The sequence below is a fragment of the Typha latifolia genome, chromosome 14 (genome assembly GCF_019914945.1).
Source record: "Typha latifolia isolate L0001 chromosome 14, TyphaL0001v2, whole genome shotgun sequence".
Taxonomy (NCBI): domain Eukaryota; kingdom Viridiplantae; phylum Streptophyta; class Magnoliopsida; order Poales; family Typhaceae; genus Typha; species Typha latifolia.
Window position 1 is genome coordinate 9841245 of NC_133099.1, and position 18977 is coordinate 9860221.

At 37.4% G+C, this 18977-nt stretch overlaps 1 protein-coding gene across 1 annotated transcript; it reads right to left on the reverse strand.

Annotated features, from left to right (window-relative positions):
• Nucleotides 1–7355: 7355 nt before the first annotated feature.
• On the reverse strand, nucleotides 7356–12004 carry LOC140800926 (lysine histidine transporter-like 8). Its single transcript, XM_073155860.1, has 5 exons — nucleotides 11474–12004; nucleotides 10247–10380; nucleotides 8459–8886; nucleotides 8204–8335; nucleotides 7356–8054 (listed from the first exon to the last, which is right to left on the reverse strand). The coding sequence occupies exons 1-5, from the start codon at nucleotides 11890–11892 to the stop codon at nucleotides 7569–7571; spliced, it is 1599 nt and encodes a 532-aa protein (XP_073011961.1). The 5' UTR covers nucleotides 11893–12004; the 3' UTR covers nucleotides 7356–7568.
• Nucleotides 12005–18977: the final 6973 nt, after the last annotated feature.

Below are 18977 nucleotides of genomic sequence, written 5' to 3' on the forward strand. Positions count from 1 at the left end.
ACGTTTGTGCAAGTCGGCATGTAATTTATACTGGTGATTACTCGACTCAATTCGCTTAGTGATCTCTTGATGCAAAGAATGAACATGATGTGCAAATGTTTCGGCAGACTTAGAGACTCTAGAATGAGATGACATAGGCAACAGATCTAGAGGTTTGCGTGCTTTAAAACCATGAACAACTTCAAATGGGCTCATGCCAATAGACCTATTAATGGAGTTATTATATGCAAATTGGGCTATAGGAAGAATGGCATCCCAGTTTTTGTTATGATTACCCACAAGACAGCACAAAAGATTTCTAAGACTACGATTAACAACCTCAGTTTGACCATCGGTTTGAGGATGATAGGCAGTAGAAAATTTTAATTTTGTACCAACCATGTGCCATAAGGTTTTCCAAAAATAGCTCATAAAGCAAACATTCCGGTCGAAAACAATAGTTTTTGGAAGACCATATCACTTGACGATATGGGCAAAGTACAATTTGGCCACTTGTGACGCATCAGAGGTCTTAGTACAAGTAATAAAATGGGTCATCTTAGAGAAGCGATCCACAACCACGAGGATTGAATCATGTTTTCTAATTGTGCGAGGCAAGCCCAGGACAAAATCCATACTAACGATCAGGCACAGGTAACGGAGTGTAAAGTCCAATGTTTTGTTTTCTGTGCTTTGCTAACTGACAAGTCCTACATTGACCAACTAATTTTGCGACGTCACGTTTGAGACTTGGCAAGTAGAATTGGCGCTCCACTTCCTCAATGGTCTTATTACGTCCAAAATGACCTAATAGACCGCCGGCATGGATCTCCTAAACAAGGAAGTCACGCACGGATGTACGGGGAACACAAAGCTTGTTAGCCTTAAACAGGTAATCGTCTTGGAGGGAATAACTGTCCAAAGCTAAGTTCGGATCAATCAGCAAAGTGAGAACGATTTCGCCAAAGTCCGGACAAGTTGTATAATCTTCCTTCATTTTGTCAAACCCAGTGACTTTGATGCTAATGGTAGACAGAAGGTAAATCTTCGGCTAAACGCATCAGTCGCCTTATTCCCAACCCCAGCTCTATGTTTGAATACAAAAGTATACTCCTGTAAGAACTCGATCCAACGAGCATGTCTCGAATTTAGTTTCTTCTGAGAATTTAGGAATCGAAAAGTTTCATGGTCGGAATAAAGCACGAATTCATGCGGAAGTAAATAATGGCGCCAATAGCGTAAAGCTTGAATAACCGCATAAAATTCCTTATCGTAAGTGGAGTATTTTTCTTAGCCTCATTTAGTTTTTCGCTGAAATAGGCAACAAGATGGCGTTCCTGGCTAAGGACACCGCCGATCCCGATGCTTGAGGCATCACATTCCACCTCGAAAGCTTTAGAAAAGTCAGGAAGACACATTACAGGCGCTATTGTCATTTTCTTCTTAATCTCTTCAAAAGCTTTATCTGTTGCCTTACTCCAATATAAATCTCTTTTCTTCAAGCAAGCAGTGATCGACGATATGATAGTACTAAACCCTCGAATGAAGCGGCGATAAAAAATAGCAAGGCCATGAAAGCTACGCACATCATGAATATTTCGTGGTTTCGGCAATTGCCTTGACCTTCTCACGGTTAGCACGGACTCCTTCTGAAGTAACTACAAATCCTAAGAAGATGACTTGATCGACAAGAAATTTGATACAAATGGTCCAAATGAAGCTCTTTTGATCGACTATAAATCAAAATGTCATCAAAATACACCACAAGAAATTTGCCCATGAATGGGCGAAGCACTTGTATCATAACACGCATGAAAGTGCTTAGGGCATTTGATAAACCGAAAGGCATTACTGATACGATCTTCTCTTTGGGGCTAAGGCTCTGATACCAGCTTGATACGATCTCTCCTTTATGGCTAAAGATCGATCTTTTCTAATTCTCAGATCTGGACTAGATCTTGCACGGAACTTTGAAATAAGATCCTGAAATATTCCGCCGTCGGATCGACGTGAAATTTTGATATGTTTTAGGCCTAGAAAAGAGATTTCTAACAAATCAAGTTTCAGGCGAATCGGAGTTGGGAATCTCGAGATATCGTCCGTTTAGTGGACAAACGTCAGAATGCTCTGTTTTGGATCCGTGGATGGAGGCACGAGATCCTAGGTAATGGTGGATGGTGGTGGACCGGCGTTAATGTGGTGGCACCGGTGAAAAGTGATGGTGGAACGGTTGTGGTTGATGGAAGGATTAGGGCAAGTGTTGGATAGATTGGACGAAGGGGGAGAAGAGGGCCACCCCTAAGGGACTAGGGTGATTAGCCGGATGAGGGAGGTTAGAAGCGGCGTCGCCGGGGATTGAGAGAACGGGAGCGAAGAAGACGAAGGAGGCAAGGCAAAACTCAATCTCAATAATCAATAATAATCTTGGTTGCCCTACACATCCTTTTATAGGCTAACCAACAACTCACATTAACCCTAAAACACAATTTTCGCCGACCGCGTTCGAACTCGCCCGACCGCGTTCGAACGCACCGAATTAGCTCTTCTGGATTTGCGAACGCGATGCAGGCGTTCGAACGCGTGATCGAACGCGCCTGTCGGTATTTGCGAACGCGATGCAGGCGTTCTCTTCACCACGTTCACAACCCCGTTCACAAACCGCGTTCGAACTCACTCCACCCGCGTTCGAACGCGACTTACAGAAAACTTATTTTAATGGAAATTAAACACTAAAACATGAAGCAAAAACACTCCTAAAGTGAATCCATGCTCGAGACGACGTCGGTGAAGTCCGAATCGTATCAATTACCAACCATTCATACAACCCGTCTTTTGTCTTAAAAGCAATTTTTCATTCATCGCCTGGGCGAATTCGGATTTGATGATAACCACTTTTAAGATTGATCTTAGAGAAAATTGAAGCTCCCGCCATCATATCAAGCATGTCATCAAATCATGGAATGGGAAAATGATATTTGACTGTTATTCTATTAATGGCTCGACTATCGACACACATACGCCAGGACCCATCCTTCTTTGGCGTGAGCAAGGCAGGCACAACATAAGGGCTTAGCCTCTCGTGGATGAAACCCTTCATAAGAAGTTCATTTACCTGATGTTGCAGTTCAGCATGTTTGTTGGGGCTCATTCAATAGTGTGGCAAGTTTGGGAGGGACGCTCTAAGGACAAAGTCAATTGCATGTTGAATATCGTGTAAAGGAGGCAATTGATCCGACAAATCATCCGGAAACACATCTTAAAACTCATTTAGTATAGAAGCAGATTCGTCGAATGATGGAGTGAGGGTAGTGCTCCCAACTTCACGAGCCACCAAGGCAAACACAATTGAGCCTTGGTTTGCTTCCTTTTCAAATTCTTTAGAATTTATTATGTGCAAACCCTTTTTACTTGGAGCATTTTTTTTGTTATCTTTATTAATTATTTTATGGCGCATAGGATTTATCGTAATCTTTTTGCCTTCAAAATTGAAAGAGCACGAGTTGGAACGCCCAAAACTAGTTACATCATGATCAAATAACCAAGGGCGGCCTAAAATAATATGCCCTACATCCATTGGCACAATGTCGCACCTTCCTTATAAGAAAGGAAAATGATAGGAACGATGCATCTCTCATTTATAGCAATGGAAGAATCATTTACCCAAGATAACTTATAAGGATTCGGATGAGGTGTAGACTTTAACGTCAAGCGAGATATAACGTTAGAAGAGACGGCGTTAATACAACTCCCACTGTCGATGATGACTTTGCAATCTTTAGTCCTACATTTAATGTAAGTGTGGAATATTGCATTCCTTCGCCAATCATCGATCTCCCGGGGTTGCGTCAAAGCGCAACGAACAACATCAACAGTATGGTCTCCATAATCACGATCTTCATCACTATCTTGGACATCATCAGGGTCAGGTTCATAAACTTGTTCATCAAGCTCATTTTCCCTAATAATGTCATCATGTTCCCTAAGATAAAGGGCCTTTCGAGGACAGTTTGAGGCTACATGACCAACTTGTCGGCATTTGTAACATCGACGGGGGTTATTAACAGGTGCAGTTTCATGGAGGGGCCCCTTCCCTTTGTCAGATTAGGCAGATGCGGCAGTTTGGGTAGTTCTGATAGGTACCAATGGTGGTGGAGCTTTTACGCCAGCAAGTGCGTAACTGGGAGGGGTGCGCCCAATTGGTCGCCTAGGCAACTCTGTTTTAAAGTATTCCATTGATCCAAAAGGTCACCAAGATAAGAATGTGGCAAATATTTTTCTTTTAATTTTTCTTTCATTTCAGGTCAATGAATTATGGGAGATTGGTTTCGTCGTACTAATAGTTGTTCTATACTTTGCCAAAACAGTTTGGCCCGGTCGACTAGTTTCATTTGGACAAATCTAACGCGTCGGTTTTCTGGTAGATCATACCACTCAAAGAAATGGTCCATCTCACGGAGCCAATCAGTAAATATAGCAGGATCTAAGCGATCGTCAAAAGTTGGGGCATCCACTTTAATATTTTTTATAATTTGATTGTCATTGTTTTGAGATTCTCTAAAGGCGACATTGCCTCTAAACCCCCTGTTATTTTAAAAATCAAATATATCTTCACGATAATTTTACCTATGGGGTTCTCTCTCAGGACCTCTCTTATGGTGAGGGTAGTATGGAGCCTGTCGATGGGTCTCAACATTAGGAGCGGCACGCGTGGCACCCGTGTTGGATGCACCGACGTTACTCCTAGTCTCATGTTGGTCACGACCCATCTCAATAGCCTCAAGACGAGCATTGAAGTCGTCCAATCTAGTAGTAATGGTTTCAATGGACTCTTGTAAAAATCGACGAAAATCTTCCATAGCATTGGGTTCCATAACAGACTAGGATGAAGAGTGAGATACTCTCCTACCACTACGAAGGTTCATATAAAGTGTCTCTACCACTAAAAAAATAAATGCAATAAATGAATGATGATATGCAAGAAAAGATCACAGCGAACAATAAGGGAGTAATAACCTACAGCCACTTATGAAGTTTTCAGTAAGAGCCAGTCAGACTCAACAGAAAAATTACAAACCAGTGGTACAAGCTCACGAGATCGAGATGGGGACTGCAGCTATGTCAAGACTTTCCCTCTAACCTAGCTAGTTCTACCGTTAATATTAATTTTTTTTTTGTAACAAACAAAAAGAAGTAGGTAGGCAATATCAGGTTCAAGCGCTTGTTGAAATAAAACAAATGAATTAAGCAATGTAAATAGGTAGACAATAGCAGGCAATAACAGGCTCAATATGTTTATGATCCACACCAATAGAAAGATAGTTGTTATTTTAAGACTAACAAATAACAGTAAAGAAAGGACGGATGTTACCGAATGTCGCACGTCCACTGTAGATGGTGGTCGTGATAACGGTGGCGGAATCCAATAACCAGCGACTGTGGCGACGGCTGTGGTGGTAGGGATAGCGACGGCGGTTGCGATGGAAGGGAGCTGCAAGAATGGCAGTGACGACTACGATGAAGCAGTGGCAAGTCCGCGTAGGGGCTGCAACGATGGCAGTAGTAGATGGTGGTGAAGATGGTGGCACGACAGAGCAAGGGCCGTGGAAATCGACAGTGGCGTCGTCCGTGGAGGTTGGCGGCAGCGTCGGCAAACATAGGAAGATAGGATGATGGATGTGAGTGACGGCTGGGGCTAAAGAGGAGGAAGATGACGATGAGTTTGGATTGAGTTGGTTGGGATTAAGTTATGGAAGTAGATAAGATAGGTATTTATTTTAAAATTAGGGAACTAATTTTCAAAAATTATGGAAACTAATCCCTAAAATTTTGGAAACTAATCTCTAAAATTATGGAAAAGGTAAATAAGAAAAAGAAGAAAAAAATATCTTCTAAAATTAATTTCGAAATCTAAAATTAAAGATAAAGATGAAACAAACAAACTGAATTTCGGATTTTTTTTCTCTTTTTTTTTTCAAGAGAGCTCTTTCTTTCTTTTTTTTCTTTTTTCAGAGAGCTCTTTCTTTTCTTTTTCTTTTTTTCTCTCTTTTTTTTAATCTAAAACGGGGAAAGAAAATCTATTGAATAAAGCTTACTTGTAATTATCTCCTTGTGACGGTAATGGTTTATTATTTTCCTCCTTGAGGGTGATCTCCTTGCGTAACTCGGATCCAGATCCTAATGTTATCGGGCGACGGATCTCGTAGCGATCTGGTGTTCGTGAAGCGATTGATCTGACGAAAAAAAGATGAGGCGCTGTGTAAAATCCAGGCAGTAGAGCATCCATAAACTAGGAAACGATCCGCTCTGATACCAAAGCTGATGCAGAACAACGTATTGTCTTGATTGTAGAGTTGAGAATAAAAAGTAGGGAGAAATAATCAAACCCGAGAAATCCACCAATCGGGGTGTCGGAATCCACCAACAAACACTCAATAGGCAAAAGCTCTCAAAATATTCATTAACCCATAAAAGATGATTACAAGCCTTTATATAGGCCAAATAAAATAAAAGATAAAAAATAAAAATAGCCCTAAAAGGTGACTAAAAGACAAGATGAAAAAATAGCCTTAGAAGGTGACTAGTCACAACCCTCGTTAAACCAAAGGGCCACGGGTGCAGCCCTTTTGTGCTTACGAGAATAAACGTGACAAAAAGTGGTGTCTCCACTAGATTGTCTCATTAATACATAGGGTGAATTTATTTTTAATAATACATAAATATTTGATGAGATAAAAAAAGATGAATAATTTTATAGTAGAGACAAGTAAATGATTTCAAAACCTCGACAGCTCATCCATATTTTTTTTAGATTTAATGAATGGGAGATGGTCCGCAATTATATTTACATAATTTTGTTAGATAATTCACAGTTATTGAATATTTATATTTTTATAAAATTCATAGCTGTTTACATAGTTCTTAGTTTACATGAGTATAAACCGTAGTTAATTTACCTAATTTCTAACTTGTATTAGTCAGTAACCATTTATTATTATCATCATTTTTCCTACACAAAAATGACGTATTAAATATTTTTAAAAGAAGTCAAACTAATTCGCAAAAAATTTACGTATTACTTAAATATACAAAAGATGAGTAAACATTTATTAATGTGTACTTTTCTCGAGACATAAAAAAGACAGAATAACACAATTTAATAAAAAAATTGGATTGTGTTAAATACATAACAAAATTAAAAGAGAAAAAGAAAAAAAAATTAATATGCAACAAAAATGTATATGTATGTCCGAGTGATAAAATCAAAAATCCTGTGTTTCTGTACAAATCACCTAGTTCTCTTTCATACACAATGCAACATGAGAGTAATAATTGGCATGCAACCAAGAATTAGACAAATTGACTTGAAGAAGCTTCAATGATGCCAATCAGCTATAAATTTATAGAATCTCAGTTTCGAAGAAACAAAATTTCAGTGTGAAAATAGATGCCATGTCAATGTATAGCGTAATTGACATCGCTAGTATGCAATTAATATACATGACTCAATGTCCACAGATTATCAAATAGGTGGTACCCTAGAACCGATTCTTTTTTTTTTTTTTCCAAAAGCGTATATAGAACAATTGTAACTAGCTAGGCTTGAAGAATTTTAGCTTAAGACCACTGTTCACCATGCTCCAAACACCACCAATGGAGAAGGCTAAGCTGAAACCAATGCCCAAAGTTCCAAGACCCCAATTCAGATACCAACTGAAGCTAAATCTTTGGGGCTTCTTTATAAGGATCCACATGAAACAGGGGTAAGCAAAGGTGACAGGCAGGGTAAGGCCACCTAATAAGCCGGCCAGACTAGAGAGAAAAGGAAGTGCTACTCCAATGAAAAAAGAGAGAAAACCATAGAAGATGCGGAAGCCAGAACGGACCCAAATAGAGCAAGGGCGGTTTGTTCGGCTGGTGTAACCTGCTTCAAAACTGTCAAACACAGGCATCGAATAAATCTGGAAGCTGCTCAGGCAATTAAACACAACCAAAAGAAACGTCATCGCCAGGAGTGCACGTGGAATATCATGATTGTGGAACATGTATAGGGCATTCAGCATCCCTCCTGCAGGCATCTATATAGAAAATTTGAAGACAATTAGAGTTACTCAATATCAATAGACATCAGTCCGCGCAGTGAAGCAGATATATTAACAAGACACAGTAAAGCAACAGCTTTATTTAGTGCTAGAGCTCTTCTGGACACTTCAGCAAATAAACTTACCATGTTACCATAAGCCCAGAAACCTCCAATTGCAACAGGAAATAAGCACATAGCTATTAGGAAATATGCTACTTTGGCTCCTCTCCACATAGGGACATGTGCAGGATGTTTAAAGGTTGATGGCATTGTTGCCTGGAAATGGATTAAGAGAGGAAACTATCACAAGACAGAAAAATGTGAAACTGCAAAAAATGTCAAACATTCTCAAACTTATACTTCTATCACTACATTCAATTAAGTTCTTTGATTTAGTACCTGTATTTCTAGAGCAAGATTGTGTCCTCTGAATGCAAATGCTATTATGCCAAGAGCATTCAAGATTGAGAATATCGAAGCAGTAAAAGAAGGGAAGTTAAGTGGCTCGTAAGATATAGATGGGGGCCTTTTTTGGCTAACTGAGAGTACCCAGGACATAGTAGCATAAGTTATTGCTGTTATAGCTCCAATAAGTGAAAGCCCAGCAATGGAGTTAAGGTTCGGAAGCTGAGAGAGAACAATGCACAATGATGTAAATACCAGATACCACTCAACAGTAGAAAGTGGGTTGGATGAACAAACGGGCCCACAGACTATTTGGAAAAAGAGCTTCATAGTTTCCCCGCCAACAAGGATCAATGCAGTTGCAGTGCCTGCTGATAGATACACTGTTGGAAAAAGAGCCAGCCAAACACCTAATTTTTCTCCTGAAAAGGAAATAAATTGTATGAGGCAGGCACAAGGACTAAGACCTAGGAATAATGTTTGCTCCTGCATTAGTGGGAGCCTCATGCACTGGGACATCCTCATTTTACTGACATTGTTCGATACATCAATGGGATTGCTTACATGATACAAGTAGAAAGTCCATGTTATCATGTACTCTTCTTATTTTGGCTCATTTTGTGTTATGTTTTAAGGAAATATACCAGTATACATTATTGAAGCCTGTACTCTGCGGTATAAATGTTCCATTTGGACATGTAGTTCAGTCCTTGAGTTGTTTGAATACGAGGACATAATGCTAAGATTTGCAATATGCTTCATGAAAAGGATATATAGCATAATACAGTATAAATCACTATAGCAAGCATGAAACTTAAAAACATCAAGTTATAATTTCTGTGCGAGTTTTGCAATCTTCATATGTTCTGTAATGCATGACCAGAAGTTATTTTCTGTCTTGTTTCAAAATGCCATGGAAGGTCATTCAGTGGGCTGCAGGGTAGGCCTAAACTATGCAGAAAAGGCTTCCAAGTGATACTCAACTTCACTTTCACACGATTATGTTACATACTCTCAATTAAGGTTCACATACCCAGCGGCTAATTAAAGTTAAAAATTGAGCTCCATTACACTACTTTGCTCATGACATCTATATTGACATGAGGAGTTTAGGAGTTTGATCTCATCAAGTTAAGGACAATAAAATGAGAATTCAATATAGGTTCACGGAGTAGTTCATTGAAGCGTAAAGTTCGAGCAAGAAAATGACTCTAATTAGAGGTTATCCAATGTATGGTAAAAATGATTATTGAGAATATTGTATCTAAGTTCAATAGTGAAATAGATTAATCTAAGAAGTTGATCAGATCAGTAATTTTTTTCTATCAACGTGAGAGAGGTTTTCCACGTTAAAAAAATTGTGTAATTATGTTTGTCATGCTTTTATTTTTCTTATTCGCTATTGGCATTATGTTTCCAAATCTTACTTGGTTTTCACATTTTGATTTAAGTTGGGTTCCTTTACATAATTTAAGTAGTATTTGATTTTCTAGTTCTAGAAAGATTCAAATTACTTAATCCAGTTAGGATTTGAGTTTTCTTTTTCTACTTGATTTCAGTTTTCTAAATACGATTCATAATCGGATTTATAAACTTAGTAAGATTAAGTTTTCCTAGTTTGATTCGGATTTGACCTTTTGACTTTGACTTTGACTTGAAAATTGACTTACTTCTCCACCTAGTCTGTCTAGGTTTCTTATATTTTCCCCTAAATTTTCAATTGTTATGCATTAGGAATTCAAAAAGTTGCATAAGAAGAATGAAGGTAGCAACCAGCCTTACCGAATGCAGCCTGTGCAAGCTCCACATATCTATTATACCTCCTTCCTGGTACTGCTTCATGAAGCTTAACCAAAATCCAGAGTGTGTATAATTGCCAACAATAAGCAATAGTCAGAGATACTATTCCCCAACTCCTGCAATTCACCAAAACATTCACTAGAAAAATTCTAACCATGAAGACTATATCCAAAGAATTTTGAGATTATAAGTTCTTTAGATAACATGTGCTTCTTAATTGAGAAATTTTGAGTAGATGTCATCAATAATAGGAAATTAAATGAATTTCACTTGTGGCACTGAGTCTTTGGTCAGATGTTGAATATGATCATAATATAAGTCCACATCGGAGTTATCTACTAGAATAAGAATTAACATGTTAAGGCAAATAAGAACATCAAAAAAAAATACAAAGAGATATCTTTTCACATATGCTAATGACAAAAACAAACAGAAGGCATTTCTTACTGTAATGAACCATGATCACAGCCATCATCAGGGACTTGTATGTCATAAGCTGTAGTGTGGGGAAAGAAATTTAAGCATAAAAAGCAGAAGCTCCTCGGATTTGGAAATTTAAAGAATGCAACCAGTGACTTTAAATATGGGGTTAAGGCGGACACAATTTTCCCCCAAGGAAACAGGATCTCTACGCTTCCTGATTCTGTAGTTAATCTGTAAGAATGTCCTCCAATGCATAAAATATACTATCATGTTCACATCATAAAGGAGGTGTCTCTCACTCTCTTGTTGGTGAGGCCCAATGGTCCGATGGACACAAAACCAACCTTGGGGACATCTTAGTTGAACATTAATTTCTAGATGAGAAGGCCATGAATGATGATATTAACGACGGCATAGGGCAACTATTGTGTGATGGAACTTCCCAAAATGTTTACGAGGCTGATCCAACGTCAAAGGAAAGTGCTGAACAAGTGCTCCAAAAATGAAAGAAGGCCCTCAAAATTTAAAGGCTATTCGAATCATCAATAACTTTGGAGATTTGCATTTTTGTTATCAGACGAGACGACTGGAGCCTATGAAATCCGACAACCAGAGCTTGCTCCTTATTACAAGTTGGCAAGGAGATCAGTGGATAAGGATTCACCCGAACTGCCCGATCATAGACTAGTTCTCTCCCTCAGGTTATTGCATGCGCAACCAATCAGATAAAAAGAGAGAGAAAAGGAAACCCTCCAAAAAATGAAAAGAAATGGAAAATGTACGGACCATCCGAGCAGTGAGAAGGCGACTGGGAGGAGGAGGGCTTGGAATCCCACGCCAGCGTTGAGGTTGTGAAAGGCAGCATAGTGGGCGTTGCCGTTGCGGGACTCGGTAATGGGAAGCCACGCGTCCTGCGGGTTCAACCTGGTGAGGTGGCCCACCTCTTCCAGGTAGCCCCGCAGGTTCAGCAGAACCCTCTTCACAGGCGTCCCAACTGACATTGGGCTCCTCAGGAAACGCGGGGAGACCACGTTCACCGGCGTCGGCGTCCATGACTTGGAGTTGGACGCTGCTCCTACCACCGGCCGTGGGGACCGTTGTCCTGAGGGCGTCACCGTCTCCGGCGTCGGAACTCCCCTCGGTGTCGCCGGTATAGAGACCAGCTCCGCCTCGCTTCCAATCACCCGATGGTCCACCGCCTCCATCTCTCTCTCTCCTTCCTTAAAACCTCATTCAGTGGTGGAACAGAGAAGACTAGGCGAGTGAGGTAGCACGCTTTGGTAAAGAGATTGAAATATATAAAAAGGAAAAGCTGCACACCGGTCTTCCCGTATCATTTCGAAACGACCAATGTGAAAAAAAGAAAAAACCAAGTGGGCCAGTGAGCCAGCGTTCTTGAAAAAACAAAATAATAAATAATCAGAAGAGCGGACCTTTTAGCGCCACCCGTCCTCTTTCTTTTCAATTTTTTTAAAGCCCCCCACCTACCTAGTTCAGCTACCATCTGCACTCATGCAGCCATGCCGGATAATTCAACTTTAATCCGTTTGGTCATGCTATAACAACCACACCGTCGGTCCACACGGCCATCCTCCACTAATTCTTTTCGGTAAGAGCGATGGCCGGATACAAATCAATTATTTATTAGAGAAATTTATATTTTACCTCTAGATTTAAATTTATTTCACTCTTTTCATTGGGTTATTTGCACAGTTTTTTTTATTTCTCTTAGAGTTTTTTTCTCTTTCGACATTATTATTTCTGTTATTTAGTGCATCATTAAATATTGACGAGACATCATAAAATGAGAGAAAAATAGCACCATACTCATCTTTTCCTTCTTCGTCATTATCATCTTCTTCTTTTTCTTCATCTTCTTTGTCTTCATCTTTTACTTTATATGCTAGTATTAATTCTTTTTCTTCTTTCCCTATTTTCCATACTTCATCTTCTAATTTATTGCAGTTTAAAAAGAATATTTAAAAGATCATAATGTCCAAATATTAGAAAATTAATTGGATAAAATCAATGACATCATGATCTACAATTTTTGTATTTCGAGTTTCTTTATATTAGGAATCAATCTATGCCGAAACGAATATTCCTAGTTTAAATATAAAATTACGAATTACAGTCAGAATTTCGTACTTAAACGCAAAATTTTTATTCTACACAATTTCAAAAAACATATTCAAAAAATAATTATTAGACGTCCAAAAATTATAAAATTAATACAATCGGTGACATAATGATTTTCAACTTTAGTATTCAGAGTTTCTCTAGATTATGAATCTATCTATTGTAGAACAAATAATTCCTAGTTTAAATACGAAATTCTAACTGTAATTCATAAATTTTTTAAGTAGATACCATAATTTATCTGTAGCATAGATTAAATTCTCTTTTCGAAACATTGATTAAACATTTATTTTCTTACGCTCCGACCATACGGAGGCAAGTCGAGTCAAATTAGTTAGTTTTATCTTATTATTTGAATTTCAAATAAATCGGATGATCTACATATGGATCCGATTCGCGAGAAATTTTTACTCCTATAAATAAGAGTGGAGACAATTGAACAATGAAAATAGATGGCGAGTGCTTGATCAATTCGATCGGGAATCTGAGTTAGCCAAGCTATTATTTTTGTCATTATCTTTTACAATTGTCTTTATTTTTCAAGGAGTAGATTATAATCATAGAAGCATTCTGATCTTTCAAACCCTAGCCACCTTCCACCACTAGCAGCCACCTTATCTTAGGGCCATCCACCACCCTTCAACGATTACCGCAATATCAGTTAATTACCATTCTACCCTATTTGACATTATTGCTCAACTATTTTATTAATATCTTTTCATTAAGATGTCGGATTCTCATGAAACTAAATCCAAGTGATTTAACAAGTAGATATTAAAGAAAACAAAAGACACATAAAAATAAGCAAAAAACATGGGGTTGGTGACCCATTTACATATGCGAAAGTAGTAAATACAAAGATCTGAAATTACGACTTCTAAACACCTACAAGACTCACGAGAGGGAGTAAAGTAATACAAATGAAATTATACTGCAGTGAAGTAAATTTAGGCCTAACCACATGGATAAAATATAATTTTTTTCTAATTATTTTTTAAAACCCTAAAACCTATAATCCAAGAATTTAAGTATTCTTTATTAATCTCTCATAAAAAAGAACAGATTGTACTTTTATATTCTTATCTCTAATAATCTTAAAATAAATCAAAAGAAAATTTTTAAATAACACCTTATATTTTTATCATTTTCTGATAAGTCTTTGTAGATTTTATAACCGAATCCATATAACGTTATAATGGTATTTGTCAAATAACTACTATTAATCCTATGATTTATGTAATTCTGCTAATTAAATTACTTAGATACTCTTAAAAATTTTCTAATTTACACTCGGGCTAACCAAATCATATCTCACTCTAATCCACTTTAAAAACTTCTTTCTATATTTGATCATCCTACTTAATTGTACACTTCTATTGCAAATGGTTAGATAAATTAACCAAGAGACAATGTGTTAATCCTGTTATTTATGTAAAAATTATAGAGAAAAAAAGAGGGATCCTATTACAAAATAGACCCATAAAATAGAAATGGATAAAAATACACAATATTATTAAAAAATTCTATAAATATAAATGTATTTAGCACCAGATTAGAATATTCTATTTAGGGATAAGTTTTAGGGTGTTTGTTGACAGAGGAATATGGGTGATTTGAAAAAACTAATATGATTTTCCTTTTTTACTTATCATTGCATACTTACCTAATATTTTTTTAAATAACAAGATTACTCTTCCACTATTAAATAGAATATCTCCCATTATTAAATGTAGAGAGATTTTATAATTCTTTTTGAGGTATGAGATAGAAAGAAGATGAAAATTCCCGAAAAATTCTAAAAAACTACCAAAAGTTGAAAGACAAAAGAAAATTATTTTCCAACCCATCTTCTCCCTTGTTCAAATTGCATCTTCATTCCTTACTTTTTTTTCTTCTTACCGTTTTAAATTTTCCTCTTCTCCTCTCTTCCCAAACACTATCCTCATTTGCTTTAACATTTTTTTTTGCCCTATCTCTTCTCTTCATTCCTCCCCTTTTAAATCTGAAATGCTAGATAAGTATATCATATTCTTTTCTCCATTTGGTAAACTCGCATTGCTTGAGAACTATGTTTAATGTTGGACAAAATTCTAAATCTGTAATATCTTCTTCATCCTTGGTAAAATCTTTCAAGCCTAATGTGAGTGGCGTAATAGATATAATCTCACCCTTTGATTTTCTTTTTTTTTGTCAACTTATCAATAGATTTTATTACTTTTTTTTATTTAATTGCGATATATAGAATTATAAGTTTTTGCTAATTTATCTATAGATTCTATTAGTTTATCTACATAATTTGAATATATATATATATATATATATATATATTATTAGTTTTTGTTAATTTGTCTATATAGATTTTACTAGTTTATGTAATTGTAATTTTTGTTGGTTTATCTATAAATTCATGTATTCTATTCTTGGGATTTAGTATTAGTATTTACAGTTTCCATTGTTAATATTTATGGAATCTATTAGGTATTAATTCGTAGATAATATCTTAATTAGATAGTGTAATTGTTATTAGGAAAGAAGAAAAATCAGATAGTGTAATTATTATTTATTGATGTAAAAAAAAATAAAAAAGTCTAAATATTATTTAGTAGTTCCCTCCATATTTATGCCAGAACATTGATAATAATTAATGTCACAACTTGGTGGAAATAGTTTTATATGCTCGTAAAAAGACATAAGAGTATTATAGTTATCTTATATATAAAATGGATAAATTGTAATGGTTAAACCGAAATGGGTAAAAAAAATCGTATTGATTTTTTGCGCGAATTACTGTTAACACATTTTTTTTTTCTAGACGTGGGTGGGTGGGTGAGTGGAGAAATTGAAATCCTACTTAAAGTTGTTCAGCATATAGGATTGATAAGTGCAACTAAAGGATCCTATAGAGTTATTTTTCTCAGGATTGGTTTAATTTATCATATTTGAATAATTAAGGAATTTTTGGCAGAAAATAATAGAAAGAAAGAGATAGGTGTAGGAGGAGAGGTGGCGAGCGGAGGAGAATGAGAATGATTCAGGGTGACGGGTGGTGGAGGAGTTCGGTGCTGGGTGATTGAGGTGGTTGGGGAGTGGGGAGGAGGTGGTAGGGCGGGCAGAGGAAGAGAAGGTGGTAGTGCTGATTGGTGGAGAGAATGGGTGAAGAATAGAGTGTATAAAAGTAAAGAAATTTTTCCTTAGGAAAGGGTTATTTCCTATAACAAAGCTTGCACTGTCTTTTCGCAGGGCGAGTGTCTACTAATCCTGGTCCAATCTCCACTTAATGTGGTTGTTCATGATGAAAACCATGTGTGAATATGTAAAAGATAATATAGAGAATAAACCCTACATGAAGTTGCAATTGAAGAAGTGTGCTGGCTTGTCCACATTGCAGCCATGCGATAGTTCTCTCTTTAGCAGGTTGTCTTTAATATGCAATCTGTTAAGATGTGCTAGTGAAAGAAAAATCTTAATTTTGACAGGTACCGTCAATTTCTATATTATAGTAATAAAATCTGCACCAGCCTCTGAATAATTTACCAATTTATAATGTGATTTGACCGGGTAATTTCCTCACGTAGTGAAATGCCAAATATTTTTGTCTCAGTTTGTTGAGCTATCTCTCTCTTAAGTGGAGTTGGATGTTTTGAAACTCTTTTCTTATGATATCCCTCTGACGCAGTACCCTGAATATTTACTGGAGCTCCATCTGGTTCGATCTTTAACAGAGTAATGCTCGGATATCTTTGTTATCACCAAAGTTTTTATAAGCTGAGGGGAAGGCCATGTGTCTATCCATTCTCCATTTTTTGCAACATAGTTTACTCCAACTTGGAAGGATGCCTTGATCTTTAGGAATAACTTTTCTTTCCAAGCAAAGGAGCAACAAAGTGGACGTTGTTCTTTTAAACCTATGGTAATATCGTAAGATATGAGATCTTTCCAGTGAGATGATTCTCATCATTTAGTAGTTTCCACCGTTATTTTGCTAACAACGTTATGTTTTGGTTTTTGAGGTTCAGAACACCAAGACCTCCTTCGTTCTTGCTCTTACATAACTTTTCCTAATTGACCAGACATTGGAACTCTTTAATTTTCTTTTTGCCTTGCCAAAAGAAAACTTTTCAAATGGAATCAATTCTATAGAGCACTTTAGCAAGTAGTCAGGAGACCGAAGTAAAATAGGAGGGTAATGCTGAGAGAACCGCATTTTGAAGCCTCCAATTGATAGATATTTTGTTGTCCAACTCCTAAGCCTGCTAATGATAAGGTACTAATCTAGTGATATGAGTGCTCCAATTCTTAGTGGTAGCCCATGATATTATTTGGAAAAGCTTCCAACCGAGCACCCTGATATCTCCATCCATCTTGTTAGATCTCTCTCTACTACATCAATTATACAGGATTTTGAGAAGTTTATCTTTAAAAGAGGAGAATAATATTGAGGTTAGTGATTGACTGATGCCTTTTTCATCCGGCAGAAGAGAATGGTATCAACCAATTGTAAAGTTGTGGTTTTTTGGTTGGTACCTGAACCTTTCTGTTACGACCCAACCAGCCTAGGAATTCAAATCTCGGGTCTAAGCCTTTGAACACCCCAGCTAGGTGTTCGAACGTCTTAGCCCGAGAACAGAAGGACAGTCCGATGATGATGTTTCTTTATTTACTTATTATGTGCCTTTTGCCATTTAGATAAGATGTTAGAGTATTTACTTTTTAGTCCTTTGCTTACTTGATTTAGTCAGACTCCAGTCTATTCGATCCAGCTAACTGAGTCAGGTCAGGAACCACATAAATGTTATGGTGTGTACATGAGTGAGAGATCTGAATTTTTGAAACTCTAGTTGGTTTATCTCCCTTCCTCTCTTAATTCTCCTCCTCCCTTGTTTGACCATCACTATAACGCCCCCGCCCGGCACGGCACGTGCATGCCCACGCACCCACACAGCAACGCGCGCACACGCGACAGGTCGAACGGGGCCCGTCACGCACATATATTCTCCTGTGCATATATAATCATGACATCATCAAATAAAACCTGTGAACCTATCCATGATCACATAATCCATCACTAAATACATCATACTATCGACCAAATAAACTTATTAACATATGAATATCCAAGTCCATAATAATATACACTAGACCACTACATAATCTGGCAAGGCCCACACAGGCCACAACAAACCATCAAGATACAACTAAACAACTGATACACGAGTGCTATAAAATCTGACATATACTATACAAATCATCATCTGATACAATAAGGTACAAATATAACAAACAACGATACAACTCAATGTCTGGTTAAGCTATCTTCTATACCGTCTCGCATCAATAGCTCACCTCATCATCACTCTAAAATATCTTCTCAAGATATCTCAGGTCGCTATCACGTACCACAAATCTGAGGGGTTAGAAAAGAAATAAAGAGAGTCATGAGCAAAAGGCTTAGTGAATAGACCTTACCCCGAATTAGTGATGCCAAACAGAGAGTAAATCATGTACGGATAATATGAATCAAGAAAGAGTATCATGCCATGAATGAGTAAATAAATGTGTCATCAATAATACATAAATGAAATATAGATAACATTTCATAACTGATAAGAATACATAATCCTCGACAATGAATAAACATGTCACCACGTCATATGATCCTTATAACTCTCTCTCAAATATGATATATGATGCATGCCGACCATGACAATGCTATGATATCAAATGCAATCATATGTGATGTATATTAACAACTCAATAATCAGGTATGTCAGATAATAATGAAATCATATGCATTTCTCAACATCACGATCATCACCGACATCTCGGTATAATATCATCATACTAGACCACTGTGCACAGTCAATACCCGGTATCTGGTCTCAACATCATGTCCAAAGGCTCAAAGCATACTCTGTCACCCGCAAGAATATCTCTAATATAACCATACCCCGCCACTCGCTAGGGTATCAACATCCATCCAGACCGGGCACCCACATAGTTGATAAAAACCTCGTGAGGATAACTCACCACATATGCCCTGACGAACGGCATGTGTCCGAATGTTTGCTGTGCACACAGACTAACGACATCAGATGTAAGGCCAACAGGACCGCGACTATGTCGAGCGATCAATCATCTCCAGGCACGCCCT